At 43.7% G+C, this 18,990-nt stretch overlaps 1 protein-coding gene across 7 annotated transcripts in view; it reads right to left on the minus strand.

Moving 5' to 3' along the window:
* IKZF2 (IKAROS family zinc finger 2) overlaps positions 1-18,990 on the minus strand; it is a 140,319-nt gene that overhangs the window by 61,649 nt on the left and 59,680 nt on the right. For 6 of the 7 annotated variants that reach the window (XM_075933947.2, XM_075933946.2, XM_075933949.2 and 3 more), the window contains one exon: positions 3,091-3,357. In XM_075933947.2, coding sequence (XP_075790062.1) covers positions 3,091-3,357 — 267 coding nt within the window. The remainder of the gene's footprint in view (positions 1-3,090; positions 3,358-18,990) is intronic. The other variant, XM_075933945.2, reaches the window with a different exon arrangement.

The following is an 18,990-nucleotide window of genomic DNA, read 5'->3' on the forward strand; positions in this document are numbered from 1 at the left end:
GTTTTGCTTAAACAAAAAAAAAAAAAAAAAAATGAAAGGAGGAGGAAAATAAATTAGCTTGGGGGTGCTAGGAGTTGAGCTGGGAGGCTGCTGCACAGGTGAAATTGCTCCATGCATCACATCCCATCCCTTATGCCCTTTCCCTGGACAATCCAGGCCTTAAAAAGTGCAGAAATTCCATAGGGCTGTTGCCTCCCTCAGCCGCATTAGGGGCTCCATTGCAGGGTTACCACACGCCCCTGAATCGGAGGCATCATGAAACTATGGTCACAGGAACAAACCAGGCACCGAACTGAGCATTCCTGGTTCCCCAGAGTGGGGAGCAAAAATCTACACTCCTTCTATGCTTGTCACAGATTACTTCTCTCCTCCATCTCTGTCCATCTGCAATGGCTGGTGTCGGGCAGAATGTCCAGTAAGAAAGGAGGAGGCTGCTCTCCTGTTATTCCTTTACATGGGCTGCTCTAGAAAGGGGCTATCTTGCAACCCCTTTTCCCCCGGGTGACTCATGGCTTTGCCTTAGCAGTAGGCCAAGCAGGAGGACAACTGTAAGCTGTTTGGTATCAGGGTCTAGCTGAGCTGGCTGGAGGCAGCAGGATGGGGGACCAAACTGCACCATGGAAGGGGCTGCATACTGACTGCTCTGCCCTCACCAGTGGAAAAGGGGAGGTGCCTTTGGAGCATTATTCCTTCCCAGCATGCCCCCGTGAGCTGTGTAGCCCCACGCAGGCAAGGAGAGCGCTCGGTCTAGCCCATTTGTGTCTGCCAATGAAGCAGCAGCCCGTGGCTGGACCACTAGCCATCTGGTCATATTTTTAACCATTTGCTTCTTGCCAGTAAAGACCAGGATGTGGACACCCAAGCAAACCCTCCCGTCTACGGAAAGGCCATTGTGCACAGTGAAGCAGCAACATCTCAAAATAAGCCAACAGGCCAGCTGGAGTGCCAGCGACACAGCAACAGGAACAGTCGTTTCTAGAGGCTCAAAATCATCTGCACGGACAGCACCTCTCAGCCTCTCTGCTCAGGGGCAAAGAGCTGGAATGCAGCCAGGAAGCGTTCAGGGCTTTACAAAAACAGCTGTGTTACGCAACCCTAGGCTCCACAGCCCCCCGACAGTGACGCTGCTCTGCACAGTAGAAGGCAAAGGTGGGGGTTTAAATGCAGGTGACCAAAGGGTTTGGCAACCAAATCACCCAGCTGTGGAGGTGCTTAAATAAGAAGTGGCTCTCTACTGGGTTGCTGATGACCATTATGGTAGTGGAATGTCAAACTGTCAATCAAGATTTCAGTTCTCTAACTATAGGTTGAACCTCTCGGCTACGTCTACACTGGCCCCTTTTCCGGAAGGGGCATGTAAATTTCACCAGTCGTCGTAGGGAAATCTGCGGGGGATTTAAATATCCCCCGCGGCATTTAAATAAAAATGTCCGCCGCTTTTTTCCGGCTTTTAAAAAAGCCGGAAAAGAGCGTCTACACTGGCCCCGATCCTCCGGAAAAAGTGCCCTTTTTCCTACTTCAAAGTGCCCTTATTCCTACTTCAAAGAGCCTCCGGAAAAGGGCACTTTTTCCGGAGGATCGGGGCCAGTATAGATGCTCTTTTCCGGCTTTTTTAAAAGCCGGAAAAAAGCGGCGGACATTTTTATTTAAATGCCACGGGGGATATTTAAATCCCCCGCGGATTTCCCTACGACGACTGGTGAAATTTACATGCCCCTTCCGGAAAAGGGGCCAGTGTAGACGTAGCCCTCTAGTCTGGCACCCTCGGTTCCAAACGAGAGAATTTTCTGGGCCACAGGAGGTCGATATGGCCTAGGAGCATTATCAAGACTTCCACAGCTTCCTGGGCTGTTAGTGGGCATTTGGGGCTAAATTAGAGCTAAACAACAGCACAGAACATGAGAGCTAGGACTGGCAGCTGTCAACAAACTTTACGGGGCCACTGGAAACTTGTCCACACCCATGAAAAGTGGACATCCAGCTCACTGAAATCTTTCTGGACAACAGATGTTTCCGGACTAGAGAGTTCTGTACTAGAGAGGTTCCATTGTAGTGCTTTTCCTCTGCCAATATTTCAGTGCTTGGCATGATACAGAGATGTTAATTTTTAATCAATACAACTTCTGTAAAGAACATAACCTTAATTCTAAGTTAAAGAGTCTATCACAGGTATTTTTAGGACAAGTCACAGCAACCTGTCCCTGACCACTGCTGCTCCAGCTGCAGAGGGATGGCTGATAGCTGTGCCAGTCCTACCCCAAGAGCAAAGAGAGAAGTCATAGACCCCTGGCATTGGGACAGAATCACACCCTTACTTACAATATGCCTATTATTGCTCTGTGCAAAAGTTCGATTAATCTCTTTGTCATCAATTAATTGATAGTATGTGCTTAACTTTAAGCATGTGCTTAAGTCCCAGGATAGTTGAGCACATGCTTTAAGTGCTTTCTTGAACTGGGGTCCCAATCAGCTTTCCTCAAATACATACACTTGTTCCATCATGATGCCTTAAACCTAGTAAGTTTAGCCACTTAGCTCTGGGGGAGGAAAAATCCCCCATCTGAGATCTCACACACACAATTAAAGGCTGGGAAAAGATTGGTAAGCTGTGTGCTTGGGATGCCACCCATCAGAAATTCAGGTGCCACCCAGTTGATTAGCAGAGAGCCCACAGCTGCCCACAGGGGACAGCATGCGTTTCTATGGTGCACATATGCACATTCCTCAGTGCACATAACAAAATTTAACATGCCCTAAGGGTGGAAAAACATAGAGGGAACCTTGCCTGTCAATCCTGCTTGTGCTGAGTTTTCACCATATTACTGTCAGGCAAGAATGAGTCTTATTTACAGGCTTCTTTCCTGTGGTAATCCTCAGTATGGAAAGCCGGCATGCAATGCCCTGGAAGCTTTTGACATGGCCACAATAGAGCGCCACCAGATATTTTGAAAAAGCAAAATCTATCCCATTCCCCTCCACTCCCCACCGTCTCTAGTGTCACCCGTGAGTAGAAAGGGAAGAGAATAGTTGTCAGGTAATATCAACATCAGATGCCACAGGCAGTCACCCGTTTTTCTTTCAGCTGCTTACCAGTGTGGCTCCTTTTATGTACCATAAGCACATTGGGCCCAATGCAAACCATGCCACAGACGTCACATTTCAGTTTACCATTCGGAAGCCGGATTCCTCCCTCGCCTGACAGCTCCTGGATCTTTCTGCTGTCCGCCATCTCGTGGTTCTCAGTGAGGGGTTCTTCCAAGCTGCTTCCTTCATCATGACCCCTGATCTCATCTTCGCAGTTCAGGGGTTTCCTGTCAGACTCCTCATCGCTTTGCATTTCTAGCTTTACTGAATTTGCTGAAAATATTCAAAAACAAAAACAAAATCAGTCTTTTCCTCATTCCAATTAACTAACACTGTAACCATTGAGCATTATTATGATTTGATAGCAGCAGTGTCTAGAAGCCCCTAAGACGTGACCAGTGCCCGACTGTATATTCTCAGGGGGCAGGGTATTGTCTTTCTATGCACGTACAGCACCTCACACAATCTATTCTAGAAACAGACAAAAAAAGAGAAGAGAAAGGAAGCATGTTTATTCCCATTTTGCAGATAGGAAACGAGGGCACAGAGAAATTAAGTGGCTTGCCCAAGGTGACCCAGAGATTCTGTGAAAGAACAAGGAACTGACTCCACATTTTCCAGCGTCTTATCACAAAAATCTTTCTTCCTTTCACGGAACCACTGAATGCAAGGGGCGTGCCACTGCGAATGAGCAGTTAACATTATTCATCCTCCTTTACAGCTTGTTCTAATGTAACCACTATTGGGTGGATTTGAACCGGGGACCTCTAGAGTTTAGTGCAAGAGCTGCTACAACTTGAGCTATAAAACCAGCGGACTCTCAGCTTATGCTGTAGAGCTCCCTTGTTCTTCTCGGTCACTGTAAATAGTCTAAATGCCACTAAATGGGACAGTGAACCACACTAGGTGTGTGGGTTACACTAGCACTTGCAAACAAACTATGTACAGCAGTCTTCTAGATAGAGAAAAAGCTACATTGGCAGTCCAGTAAAACGAGCTCTCCTTACAGATAAACATGTTCAAAATAAATTAGTTTAATGAAGCAGAGCACACATGGTGCAACAATAATCCCCATATCATAGTTCTTGCACAGACCTGTTTCAGGACAGTGGGAAGACCTACAATAAGCTGTTTCTTTTCCGCTTGCAAGGCAAGTGGGCCTTGAATGAAAACTACTCTACCACTTGTACACGAACTGCAAACCAAAACACAAGTGGGATAGGGGCATCCCATGGTCTGTGATGTTTGTCTGCTTACGCTGTGGAACCCAATACACAGCCTGGGAGTCTTTCATTCACCTCAGCCAGGCTGTGTTTCAGACCACTAAGGTGGAATCCAAATTCCACTGAAGGCAATGAGAACTGGGGTGGCAGTGAGGAAATCAAGCACTGTTTTGAGGTCTCTCATGAATTTGGGTTCTTCACGTTAGGCACCACATTTGAAAATATTGCACCCTTTGCGAAAGCTGTGGTAATGAATGCCCCAGAGTTTCTCTGTCTATTCACAGAACAGACATAGGTCTGTCAGAACCTGAATGCTCAAAGAACTCTAGGTAGCTCAAAAGCTCATCTCTTACCAACAGAATACATCTGGTCTCTCTCAGATAGTGGCTGTCCCATAGCCTATCTAGGGTACATTTCAGCCACTACAGACTGAGGTTAGAGTAGAACCGAAGAGTAAAAGCTTCCTCCATTTTCTCTTACCAGCACCCTGAGCTATCAAAAAATGTAAGAATGGCCATACTGGGTCAGACCGAAGGCCCAACTACCCGGGTGTCCTGTCTGCCGATAGTGGCCAACACTAGATGCCCCAGAGGGAATGAACAGAAACAGGGAATCAAGTGATCCCTCTTCCATCACTCATTCTCCTTCTCAGTCATGGGTGTGTGTGTGTGTGTGTGTGTGTGTGTGTGTGTGTGTGTGTGTGTGTGTGTGTGTGTGTGTGTGTGTGTGTGTGTGTGTGTGTGTGTGTGTGTGTGTGTGTGTGTGTGTGTGTGTGTGTGTGTGTCCGTCCGTCCCAACTGATTGTTCTGTGGGTCAGCAGCCCCCAACCCAAAAAAGTTCCACACGCCTGTTAAGGCAAGGCAGTGCAGTATCCCCATTTTAGAGATGAAGAAACTAAGGTGCAGAGACATTAGCTGACTTGCTCCACATCCCACAGGATGGTTTCAGTTCACTGCATATTCCTTGCTTCGGGAATTAAAGGGCTAAGGCTCCAGTCCCATTTCATGACAGGAAGTCTGTGGCAAAGTGAGGAGTGGGACGTGCTCTCCTGACCCCAAATGCTCCGTCTCAGCCACAAAGTTACCCTTTATCCCTGTCCAGTAGGAACAACATGCAACATCGTCAAAATGCACTTTGCACCAAGTGAAAGGGTGTGTGCAGATGTGAGCAACGGAGCATGTGCACATGCAAGGGGAGTATCCATTCGTATCCAGGGTGTATTTTTATGTAAGTGCCTCTCTGTCCTATTTATTGCATCTGGAACAATAAAAGTTCATTGGTGCTGACCCTTCAGGATTCGCATTTAAGTCCACTGGCATGCTTGTTGCTCCGCACCTTTGAAAATGAGATCATAAGGGCTTGGAAGATTGTTGTCAGCGTCTCATTTTATCTTACTCTAGTGCTTCCTTCTGCTGAACGCTGGCTCGCATCCAGCAGGATAAACAGCAAAACAAAACAGAGCAAGTGGCTTACTTCAAAACAACCTTCCAGACACACAACCCTCAGAATGCAGCTTGTTCGAGCCCTCCAATGTCTGTCCAGGGGCTAATGTCGTCTCGTCACTGAAAACCACTCTGGCCGTACTGCAAACATGTGCAGACTGTTGAAAAAAAAATTGTTTTCATCCCCATTGAGTGTCCCTGCTGGTCTGAGAAACCTGCCATGCCGGTTGCTCTGTGAAGGTTCCCTCTACATCTGGGGCTAGGGAGAGTTGCAGGTCTCCAAGGAAGGGAATGCTGCTACTATGGGGAATCTTGGGCTCTTCACAAGGACTTTGCTAATCAGGTCAGCCCTGCTGCCTTATTCACGTGTCTGCATATATCAAACCGGCATAATATCATAATCCGACCCCACTCCAAGGAAAGGGGATACATTCTATTTTGTTCAGCCCAAAGACAAAAGCTATTTATACAATCTTCTCTTGGATGTCACCTGATTGCCACAAATTTAACACAAGAGAATTATGTTAGGGAAAAGGACATAAAAAGTGCTATCCTGTACTGTACCGCACTTGCAGGTAAACTTCACCACAAGCCTTGCTTTCCTTCTTTACACCCTTCCTGAAGGCAGTGGTCATTCTTGCATTTGACTAGGCAATAAATAAATATGTATGTATACAAAGTTGAAACTTTTCAACACCTCTTTGGAAAAAAAAAATCACAAACAAAAGAGCAAGCAAGTCCAAAATGTCAAACATAACCCAGACAGACCATCTGGGGAGAGTAACATTTTTTTGCTGCACCAATGTCTGTTGGTAAAAGAAAATCTTTTAAGGCTAGACAGAGCTCTTCTCCACATCTGAAGAAGAGTTCTCTGTAAGTTCATCTCCTAATGGTGAAAAAGATGTTACTCACCCAACTTATTGCTTTAATGTACTGGAGCCAATACAGCTAAAACCACCCTCCAAAAAAAAAAAAAAATCCAGATTTTTTTTTTCCCAGCAACAGCAAACAGGAAGCCAGAAGATTTTCCCACTTTTATGCAAGTTTCATTTTAATCACCACTCCCTTTATTGTATGATTCAACACGTCCTGATACAAACAATCACCCACCATAAAGTGGATACCCAGAAACCTGGAGCTAACCACATTCAATCGCTTTTCTTTCTTTTCCTTCTGAGTATCACTAATTCAACTGACTCTAGCTTACACTTTAAGAGTAATTATTTTCTACATGGCCTCTCTAGGTAATGCAATCTTGTCTCATGTGCTAATTAATCATCAATGCCATATTAAGCTGGGTTTTGTTAAGTCCTTAGTGCCAAAATATTGCCTTTACCCATATAAGTGTAACCATTGCCAGCAAAATATTAGATGTTATGCTCCTACATTAATGAGTTTTCTAGCTTGTATATTACAAGATGATTTTGCTGTGCATTCTATCCTCTATTATGGATGTTATCTCCCCCCAAAAAATTAGATTTAGAAAATCCCTAGAGTCTCATTAAAAATTTTGGTCCCCAGCTAGAGCTACAAGGTACAGAACTGAAAAGTAAAGGTCATTATTTAAAAAAAAAAACACAACAAAAAACAAGGAGGGACTAATGCATAGTGGTACCCCACTCCATGACACAGGGAAGCAAAAAAACCTCCTACTGCTGAAGTTTCATGGGATAGACACAGCATACCACACAAAACTCACACAAAAAAAAAGTTCCATGAATGCTGACAAAAAACATTCTTCACTCAGCATGGAGAGTAGAGCAGATGGCGAATTAGCTCACCCAGTGCTTGTTCTAAAAATCCTTGTCCAGAATATAACGTGATGCCATATTCAATGTCCAGTGGACTACATTACCCAGAAATTGCCCACCTTATCTAACAATTTCAACAACATGAGGAAATTAAATAGACATTCGTAAAAGCAGCTACTTAAGGAAGGAAGACTTCAAGCACTAACTAGGGCGGGATATATGATAGGTAGGCACAGTGTAAGCTGTTCCATTAAGTCCTGTTGATCTATAACAACTGGTCTGCTCCAGTCCTGATCTTCCACTAGATACAATTCATGTGTAATGGTTTGGCACTGATCATCATGGAACGATCAAACTCCTTCCACATCTGAACCTGGGCTTATGGACTGAACGACATTAAAACAGAGCCTCCTGTCCATCCAAGTGAGAGATGCTACACACGGGGGAGGGTGGGGAGGTACATTTAATTGTAGAAACTTGGGATGCAGAATGGCAAACAGTTTATGACACTAAAAGACAAAACCAGCTTTGTGAATTGCATTAAATTTAGGAGAATGTGGGGTGGGGGTGGGGAGAGAGAACAAGTTTCAGAATGAACCAATGTATAGCTGGGATTAATTTTTCTCCAATGTGCATTACTCTACACTTATCAATATGAAATTGTCTGCCATTTTGGTGCCCAGGCAGCTTTGGCCTGAACTATCTTGAATAAATTTGTATTATCTTCAAATTTTGCCACCTCACTGTTCAACCGTTCTTGCAAGTCATTTATGAATTCATCGCACACTGGAGATTCCTTCAGGGACCCCCATTACTCACCCCTCTGCTGCGGAAATAGGTCTATTTATTCCTCCCTTTATTTCAACTCTTAATCAGCTACTGATGCATGGGAGAACCTTTCCTCTTCTCTCATGACTGCCACTCTGACAGGGGAAAAAGGCTTTCATGCTAGTCTAAACATAATTTGGAGCAATGCAAAAGGGTCTTATTAAAGCAACATCTTATCCTGAGCTTCTTCTTCAGGGCAGAATTTGGCCCTTAATTAAAGAAGCTTTGTAATCATCTTTGGTTCTAACAATAAAGTGTTTGCAAAGGTTCAAACAAGGAGTGCCCACAAAAATTATCTTCCTTAGCAAATCATGTGTACCGGGGTGTGTAACCTTATGCTGTGTCAGGATAAGGGACTAGGGAACCCATTAAATTTGCTTTCGTATAACCAAGCAGGGAGGGAACTCCACTTTGCAAACAGACTTACATTAAAGTGCCCTAAATGGAAACTTTATACTTGGTTCCTGAGAAACGCATGTGGCCTGGTTTGCCTCTTGCTTACATCTTTGGATTTACTCACCATTTATGCAGACAGTATAGAGTGACACTGGTGAATGCTGGCAAACAAGGCGAACCAGGTGCACTGAGTGTTTGGATAATATGCCGCAGTGTTCAACTTATCCAATGTGGAAGTGAGCAGAAATGAAAAGAATTCAGTGGTGTCTAGGGGTGGTATCTTCCTGCAGGAAATTCTATGGAAAATATTTTGACACTTGTGCAAATTGGTATGTTCCAAAGAGACATGGCGGTTGCTCTTGGATAGTAGTTTTTGTAAGAAGTCCCAGAGATAAGTCATCTTTGGCTGGACGGATTGAGTAGTACCCAGGGAAAGGGTGAACTCCATGAACAAAGGAAGAAGAATTATTCATCTCACTATATTACCAGCTGTCAAATTTGCTCACCAGCTTTGACACTGCATGAGCTAGCAAGAGGATACTTTTTTTTTTTTGCTTGTGACTGCTCGGATCCACAGACCTTGGAAATCTATGTCACATCACTCATTTCAGTAGTGCCCCATCAAATTAAGCCACAACTCAAGCACTTCTAGCAACTTTACTTAATACAGGCAGGGGAACAGGTAGGTTACTGAGTGTTTAATCCACACTCTAGCTGTGATTTACCTCAGAGTGTAAAGGAACTCGGTACCATGAAAGTGGGATGCCTCATTTAGGTGCCTTTCAAAATCCCAGCCTACTAACATATTTTATCAGGACAAGTGTCACAGGCTTAATCCTGCGCCTTATAAAAATCAATGGCCAAGGTTGTGTTGAATTCAAATAGAAGTATGATGGGGCCACATACTTCAGGTCTGCGAGAGGGGCTAGTTTCATTTACAGTTCTATTCAAACCAGTTAAACTGGTTTCCCTGCAGTGCTGACATCTTAGGGTTTGGACTGCACTGTTTTTAACACAACGTCTCTTTCTCCCACTTTGGCTGTCTGGTGGGATAGGGAGAGTGGTAGTGAAGTCAATGGTATAAAACAACGGTCAACATAAGCTTATACAAATATTCCATCTGAAAAAAAAGTTAACAGTGAGATTTTGTTGGATTTAGTCAGAATGCTCCCCAACAGGTTCAACACTGAAATGAAATGCCATTCCTGAATTGGTGCCAAATTCTGACACTGAGTAGCACCGTGAGTAGCACAAATTACTCACTGTGAGTAGCACTTTACTCAGTGAATAGTCCTACAGGCCTGGTCTACACTGAAGAGGAAGGTCCACCTAAGATACACAACTCCAGCTACATTCATTGCGTAGCTGGAGTCAATGTACCTTAAATCCCCATCCACACTGGGAGAGTCCAATGGAGCACACGCTCCTGCTGGCTTCCCTTATTCCACGCAGAAGGAGGAATACCAGATGCCAGAAGGAGCTGCCCTCAGCGTTTGATATAGGGGTCTACATTAGACTTGCTAAATCAAATACTAGAAGATCGACCTCTGGAGGGTCAATCTTTTCTGTAGTGTAGATACACCCACAGAGAGAAAGGGTTTATTCAGGAAGAAAGTACTCAATACACATAAGGATGACATACTTTGTCCCTACATTTGGACCTGACCCATGGCTGAACCTTCCATAAAAGACCATGAAGAACAATTTGGCACTTAAATGTGCACATGGTACTACTGAGAAATGTATTCCATATTCAAGGCAAGCCTTTGGACCTTCTACAATATGTGTAGTGAACTCAACAGGCATGATGTCCCCCTCAGCTCTGTTTAACCTTTCTTACTTTAATAGAAAAAACAACAACGAATGGTCTGGTAGCACTTTATAGACTAACGAAACATGTAGATGGTATCATAAGCTTTCGTGGGCACAACCCACTTCTTCAGATTACCGGCCATTTATTGTTTTTTTCTGTAACAGACTAACTCGGCTACCCCCTGAAGCTGCTTACTTTGATAGAGGTAATCTTGATTGACATCAGAGAACCGGGCAGAATATTTATAGTGATTTTTCTCCAATCTCACAGTATTAGTCTAATATTAACAACTCCAACGTTTAAAAAAAAAAAAAAAGAGAGAGATTGGGTCCCGAGATTTAATAAGGAGCATAAATAGCACTTACTCATTGACCTCTGACAAGTCTGCCACCATTTATTCCCAAGCAACTTTTTTAAAATCTCACTGTGAATTTTACATATTCCAAAACTTAGAAATGTGTAATGGAAATGCTTACCAACTATGGCTATATTGGGATCATCAATAAATACATAACAGTTACCAAAACCTCAGTTTCATTTATCACCTCTACTTCTCAAAGATTGTGCGACTTCCTAAATGCTTTCTGAAACAGGCAAAGCATAAGATTGACATGAATAATAAGGTTTCATTTATAAAGAGCCCTTTCCACCAGGGAAGTGCACTAAATCTTAAAAATATTAACACAAAAAGTGATCCAAAGACAAGTAAAGTGTCTAAAAAGTCACCCATAGTCTTTAATATGCTCTATATCAGGTGCTTAAGCAGTAGCAGTATATTTTATGTGCCTACAATTGTGTACATTTACAACTAACAATTTTAATACATGTAAGTTACACCCTTTGGGCTATTCATGTAGTCTCAGCCCATGGAAACAAGCTTGCTTTGTTTTTAATTACGAAACTAAGCGCTCTTAATACAACTTGACCTCTCTGCGTCCTCTTATAGGAAATAACTATAAATGACACAGCAAAGGCACTTCTCCCCAATAGGACACACCTCCAATGAGTCATCCATCCACGGAAAATTGTAGGAGAAGCACCTGACACAACCAAAAAAATATATAAATACACACACACACACACACACACACACACACACACACACACACACAGTATTCCTTCATCTATAAACTGTGAAAAGGAACTTTACATTTTCATTCTGCTGATTTTAATCAATACTTTTCCTGCATCTTGTCAACTTCTCATTTCATGCACCAAGCTGGATTGAAAACCATGGGCTAGGTCCTAAGCTGGTGTAAATAAGGAGTGCTCGAGTGATGTCAATGGAGCTACCGCATGAAAAATTTCCACCAGCTGTGGATCTGGACAGCTATATGTCAAAATACGAGCATACTAATCGTTCACACTGTGATTTCTTGACATCAATTTGAGTGGGCCATTGAAAATCCTTGAATGATTGTTCCATTAATGTATCAAGCCACCAATAAGATCATTCTGAATTGTCCTCCGTCATTTGGTGCCAATATCATGATGTGGCTGGGTGGTCTACTCAGTTCTTGTAGAAAAAAAATTTCCACGCTCAGTTAAATCGGGGTATTTTTTTAAAATATGCAGCGTTCTCACTAGAAGTTGTGCTTTAAGAGACCGGTTTCATTTGACAATTTAAAAATGTGTTTTTTCCTCTCCTTTTGTCACTTTGTTGGTTACTGACAGTCAATGAAGGTCAGCGTGCTGGACTCTTGGGAGCTAAAGAGATCCACTTATTTTCTGAGATCCTGGTAACACACAGGCAGAACAATGTAATGTGTCAAGGAGGGAGTGTAACCACCGAAGAACTAATTCTTCTACCAAAGACCAAACCCTCACTCACCTATCAAGAGGGACTAGTCACAGAAGGCATCACTGCTGAACCTGAGTAAGAGTAACAAGCTGGACCTGAATTTTCTTGCTTTGGCAAACTCAAAGGACAGAGTGAGAATATTATAGTTTACATGCTTTTACCCTTGATCACAGTTTTAAAAGTAACTTCAAATATTTCTATCCATTTACATCAGAAATGAGGTCCTCTTAGCTCATCGAGCCCAACTCTTTTCTACTGCAGGATAGATCTCCTAGCAATGGAAATCTGGAGTAACTGCAGGCTGAACCTCCCTGGTCCAACACTCTCGGGACCTAACTGTTCCCGATTGAGGGATTTTGCCAGACCAGGGGAGGTAATTTCTGGACCTCTGCCACTGGCACACACGGCCCGGCCCGCTGGCCTCCTGGCCGATTCCCTACCTCCTGCCATTCCCACTGCCTTGCAGACCCTGCCGGGCAGCCACGCACTAAGGCTCCACGACCCGCCGGGAAGCCACTGCCATATGCCACACCAGACCACTGGCCTCCCAGCCAGCTGCTCACTTCCTGCCAAGCCAGCAGGTCACAGAGCCCCAGCATGTGGCTCTCAGCCCCACCAGGCAGCCACATGCTGAGTCTCCCAACCCTGTGGGGCAGCTCCACAGGGCAGCCTACTGCTCTACCAGCCCCACAGGGAGGACTCTATTGTCCTGCAACATCCCATGCCGGACCATGGATGTTGCGGGACCAGAGAATTCCAGTTAAGAGAGTTCCAACCTGTAGTCCACTGAAGTCAATTTATGAGCCCCAGGTTGTGATCTCGTTGATAACTATTCCATGACAAAGTATTTGCTGCTGTAAGTCAGTGTGACTCCAGAGGATGATTTACACCACCTGAGGAGCTAACCCATTATTCTGCACAGAGGTAAAACTGGCTCAGTGTGAGGAGAATCAAACCCACCGAGTCTCATTCTGAAAATTCTTATACACACACAGGCACTGTTCCCTGTAAGTTGTGCACTCAGGCAGCCACCGGTAGCATGCATTTCTACTGGTGGTGCACATCCACCCATACCTTAGTGCACAGTACAACATTTATTCTGCACATGATAAAAAAAGTTAAAGAGACCAATGAACACTGGGAATTCTTGTCCATGATGGAAGTCCCATTGAGCAAGGATTACTTATGACTGCAGGATTGGGCCCATATTCCAACAACATAAGACAAACCAGATATTAAACTGGAGAAATATTTAAATGAATATCCATTAGAAAGAAATCTAGAAATGTTACGCTTTCACCTGTATTATTATGTAGGCAGTGACAGATGGCAATGGAAAAAGATATAAAATAGCTCTAAGTATTAACTTATTTCAGCAGCGTATGTGTCAGATTCTTTAGCATAAAAAACTGGCATTACACAGTCTCATTAAATCTATACATCTGTGAAGCAACTTGCAATTTCTGGATATTTTTTGACACAGTGTTCAGACCATAAAGCTTGTGCCTCGTGTTTCTTTTCGCGCCATGCCAGCCATAATCCACAAAAAAGGCAGACAAAAGCAAAACCCTACCATAAATATTCCCGAATAGAGAAGATTTGCTATTAATCTATACATTTCCCTCCTCCCCTTTTAAGGAGAGATGGCAGGGTTATGATTCTACACATGGAAATCTAAATCTTTATCAGAAAAAGAAGCACTTACTGATTTTAAAGCGAAAACAATCACTTCCTTACTTTCTATTGCTTCCAGGTCCAAATTGTACACATTTTTTAAATATTGTAGCCATGAAGTGGCATGCAAATAGTCCCATTAACTTTTAACAGACTACTCAGAGAAGTAAAAACTATAGGTTTGGGTGATTGGTCCAAAAATCTGAGACTTTCAGACTACTGTAGAGACGTAATAATTATAAACAGATGAAGAAACTAAGAAAACTGGAAATCCATTTACATTCCACCCCCCATGTTCTCCCAGAAGGCTCAGCATTGCTCAGGAAGGCAGAGCGCTAGCAGATTTGTGCAAATAAAAGTTCCTGCATATTAATTACCATCATCTCTCTGCTGCATCTGTTGTTTTCTATTGCTACCATCCCATGCACGGAACTGCTGCCACCATCAGGGTCAACAAGCACTCCAGTGTGGCAGAGTCTGTGCACACTAGCCCAACAAGGCCCTGATGTGGATTGAATCCTTGGGGCACTACAACCATGTAAATGCTATACAAACAGTGGCATGCAATGCAATCACTGAATATTCACTAGAAATCGACAGGGAAAATAGTGGAGATGAAAAGCCGGAATTTCACCTGGAAGGAACACTGCCACTTTGCTGCTATTTACATATCCAACTCCAAGCTCACAAAAGGTAATTTCTTTTTCAGCTCCTCTTATGCTATCTTAGACAGGCCTGCTCTCTAAAAGATCTGGAAATACCTTCTGGGAAACTCAAACCAATGTACTCAGAAAGATTTCTGCCAAAATGCCAAGTCATGCTCTAGGGCCAAATCCAGTTCTCACATACACAAAACATCCCCCACTGAGCCAAACTCAGGCCTGGCGTAAGTCATTTCTGTGTAATATTCTCTTTCCTTTGGCTATGGAGTGGTCTAAAGTTATTTACAAGCCAGCACTTATCACTGGTTGCATCAACTTCTTACGATAAGGTCCCTGTTTTTAGTTCCTTATAAACTTTGCCAAACTGAAGTTGAAGTTGTCCATGCCACGCATCTGCTTCAGGCTGAATTTTGGGAAGGAAAGATCAGCCAAAAGGGTTCATTTCAAGGTGGCTAGGGAAAAAATATGTTCTTTTGCAATGTTAAAATAATTCTGGCAACCTTTTCTTTGAAATGCTCCAGTGCCCCATGATTTGGAGTAAGGACATAGAATTTGGCAGGGGAAGAGGGTGCTGCGTATCAGGGAGGTATCTTTTCCTGTAAAAATCTGCCCAAATTTGGCTAAGTTAAAAGCCTCCGGGGGAGGGAAGGAGGGAGGAATCAGAGTTTGCACATGCTCAGTAGAGACTTTTGATGTGAAGAGCAAAAATTGCTTTAGTTTGCATCTTCGCTGAGGGTGCTTGAGCCTTTCGCAGCTCCTAGTAGTAACCATGAACGTGAACCGTACCTACAGAATGACTGAGAAGGCTTCCTCCAACCCAGGGATACAGAGTTAAGCCAGACTTTCCCTGCAATGGCTGCTCCCAGGCAGAATGGGCCTGAACCAGAATCAAGACCACGGAGCCCTTCTCTCCTCCATGCTCAGTGACCTCGCTGCTTATGCCTGGCCAGCGTGGAAGAGGAAGGCATCTGACAAAGGCAGAAGGGATAATAGCCAATTGGGAAAGTGGTGAGAGGATGGGTGAGAGCAGGAGGTTAGGATGAAGACTGGGAGGTGACTGGGACTAGAAGATGGGCAAAGAGATACACTGGGACAGCAGGGCATGGAAATTAGGTCTGGGAGCCAGGGATGGAATGTGAGGTGACTAGGAGCCAGTAGATGATGGGAGACTGAGATCAGAGGAGGAGCTGGAGGGAGACAGAGTGGCTGGGCAAAGAAACTAGGAAGGAGGCAATAGGTGCATGTCTGGGGCTCCCCATTTTGCATCGCCACAAGGGTTACCTTGGCTGAACCTCCTCCTCTTTCCTGGAGCAAAACTGGCAGTGGAAGAGGTGGGGGAGGTGCCATGAGGAGATGGCTGTCTAGGGTGCTGAGAAGAGGAGATCTGGATGCAGACAGTCCCACAGGCTGAAGTACCAGGAGGAGTCTCCACTCCAGTGCCAAGCAGTGGTGGTCACTAGCAGCTTCAATTGTCACTTCTCAGCCAGACCTGGTCCTCAGAAATGGAGAAGAGGAGACTGCACAGGACCTATCCCTCCTTCCATTTCCCTCCCCACTGGAGAGACTGGGACCACAAATTTGTAATAGTGTCTATGGCCAAGGGAGGGCCCTGGACCTCTGCCTTTGTTGAATCCCTGGAGTGCATTAAATAAGGCCTGAGACCCCACACACTGAACAAAGAGAAAACAAAATATCAAATTAAGGGAGTACCATCAACCCTGAGCAATGAATGAGGTCCAGAAGAAAAAGCAGTGTATAATCATGTAACTGAAGGCTATCCTAAAGCATACGCACAAGCAGGCCAGGTGAAGGTTACACAAGCCACCCTTAATACTAACGTTTCCTATATTTTTGAAGGGCTGACTTTAAAAGGACATTATTATGCTTTCAATGCAATTGGAGGTAATGTAATTAACTGATTCATTGTGCAATGGTTTGTATCTAACACATCAAGCCCTAATCAGCCCAGCACTTAAGCACAGGCTTGAATTTAAGCATCTGAATAGCCTCATTCCTATCAGCAAAATGATTAATCAGGTGCTGAACTTGGGTGGGAAGTGAGCACATGCTTATATGCTTTGGGGCAACATCACCCGTACGCCGGTGTTGTTAGAGCAGGCGTGGACCCTACTTTGATGTTTTTAATTCTATAAAGTATCGACTCTCCCATACAGAGTGTGCTTTTCACTGGTGCAATGTAGGAGACAGAGTAACGCACAGTTTGAAAAATGTTCATCCCACTTGTGTTTCTTCTGCCTTGTACTAACATTGAATTACCTACCTTCCTTTGTGTTTCTCAGCCAGTGGATGGGTTGTGCGCCTTTTAAAATGGTTATCTACTACACTGAAAAAGTTTGACATCTTCTCTAAGGCTCAGTTAAAAACACCATTCCATCACCACACTGTACACAGCACCCAGTCTCTATGAGATAATGTGAATATGGACACAGTCAATAATACGTTGTGCTTACATTAAAAACAAATCAATTTTAATTGTTTTGGACCTCTTTCTGCTCATAAGAGAGAGACTGAGCTGATTTGGCTTGGATAGATTTCTGGGTACAGAAAACGAGTGAGTAAAACATGGGAAAGTATTTACCGTTTTACCAGAAATATTTATAAATAGCAACTTTTTTCCTGACTGGTAGGATATAAAAGCACTAAGGAAGAAACACGTACTTTTAAAGGGCAAGAGGGAAAATCCTATCTTTCTCCATCAACCACCTCTCCCAAACTGAAGTAGCAACACATGTGCAGAAGGGTTTCTATAAAGCCTCAATCAGAATTTCCCACTGAGGGTGAAGTTAGCCCCCATCAGGCAACCCACATGAAGTCCTATATGTTTGGAAAAATCTTTGAGTTAGAAGGGGTCTCATATTACCCGTTGGAAGAGAAGAGAGAGAGTGTGTTAACATTTTGGTGTCACATTACCCATTCTTTTAAGAGAAGCTCCAGCTTTAATTCAAATGAGACCCTCTCCCCTCCCCAGGGAGCCTGTTGACTATAACAATGCTGTCTTTAGCTGGATGAGGATAGGATATTTGTACATAGAGACCTACATTCCTAGGCCTTGAAAGTAAGTTTCCTCTACAAGTTCTTGGCTTTGATACAGGATGCATTAGAGAGCTTCATGCTCGTCACATGCAACGAGCAAAACCATCACATTTTTAAGAGAGGCACATGGATCGGTGTACATGCACTTGTGTGTGAACTCAACTCAGGCCAGGTCAACACAAGTTGGCTTTGTTCACGCACACCCGGAGCTATGCAAGGATGTCAACTCCCAGTTTGTATGCACACTCTGGAATAACCTATTTTGCAAATGTATTGCTATATCTACCTTATATTTTAAGAATTTGATATTGAGGCCTGGGGCCATCTTTTCGTTCTGGGCTTGTGCTGCTGTAGCCACCACTGGGAGGATTTGAACCTGGGACCTCTGGAGCTTAGTGTAGGAGCCTCTGCAGTTTGAGCTAAGTGCCACTACATGGGACAGTGAACCACACTAGGTGGGTGGGTTAAACAACCCTTAAGACTGGGTCCATGACAAAGGCTTGTCGACACCACAAGAACAGAAGTAGCAAATGAACAAGGGTGACAGAGTGCTGAGTGATCTGTGGTAATGCTCATGATGTGCTAGACAGCTGTTTTGTGCTAAGCTGTGAGAACACTCAAGAGGATGACTTCACTATGTCTCCCACTTTAGATATGGGAATGCCAATTTACCAAGGTAGTTTGTGCTAAAACTAGTACATACCTGGAGACCTGATTCAGGTAAACATGCCAGGTCACAATAGCTGCCCAATTGTAAACAAGTATTTGCTTATGTCCTTAAGTGCATGCTTAAGTACCACTCCAAATCTGTCCTTGCTATGCTCCCAACTCACAGAAGTGGTGGAAGGATATGGTGTGGGAAAAATGCAAGGCTACATTAAAAGCCTCCAGGAAAGGACTAGTGAAGTTAAACATTAAATATCTCCTCCCTGATGACACACCAGAAGAGCGGTGAGATATGGATATACAATCATTCAAAGAAGAGTCTAGTGTGATTTCAGAGAATCCAAGGACAGTGTTAAGGTTGGTCATGCTGGTCTGCTCACACTACTGTCTAAAACAGAGTTTTAGAGAACTAATGAGCAATAATTATAATTATATAATCATCTATAACAGAGTTTGAGAACAACAACTAATGAGCCTTTATTTACAACAAGAGACATTTGTCGCAATTTCCCGCTATGTGAAAAGTGTTTTCTTTCTGCATAAAGTACATGCATTTCCTATTCCAGGAGCTTTTACACTGGCTCTTTCAACTTTTT

Source organism: Pelodiscus sinensis, chromosome 7, assembly GCF_052426305.1.
Source record: "Pelodiscus sinensis isolate ZL-2025 chromosome 7, ASM5242630v1, whole genome shotgun sequence".
NCBI lineage: Eukaryota > Metazoa > Chordata > Testudines > Trionychidae > Pelodiscus > Pelodiscus sinensis.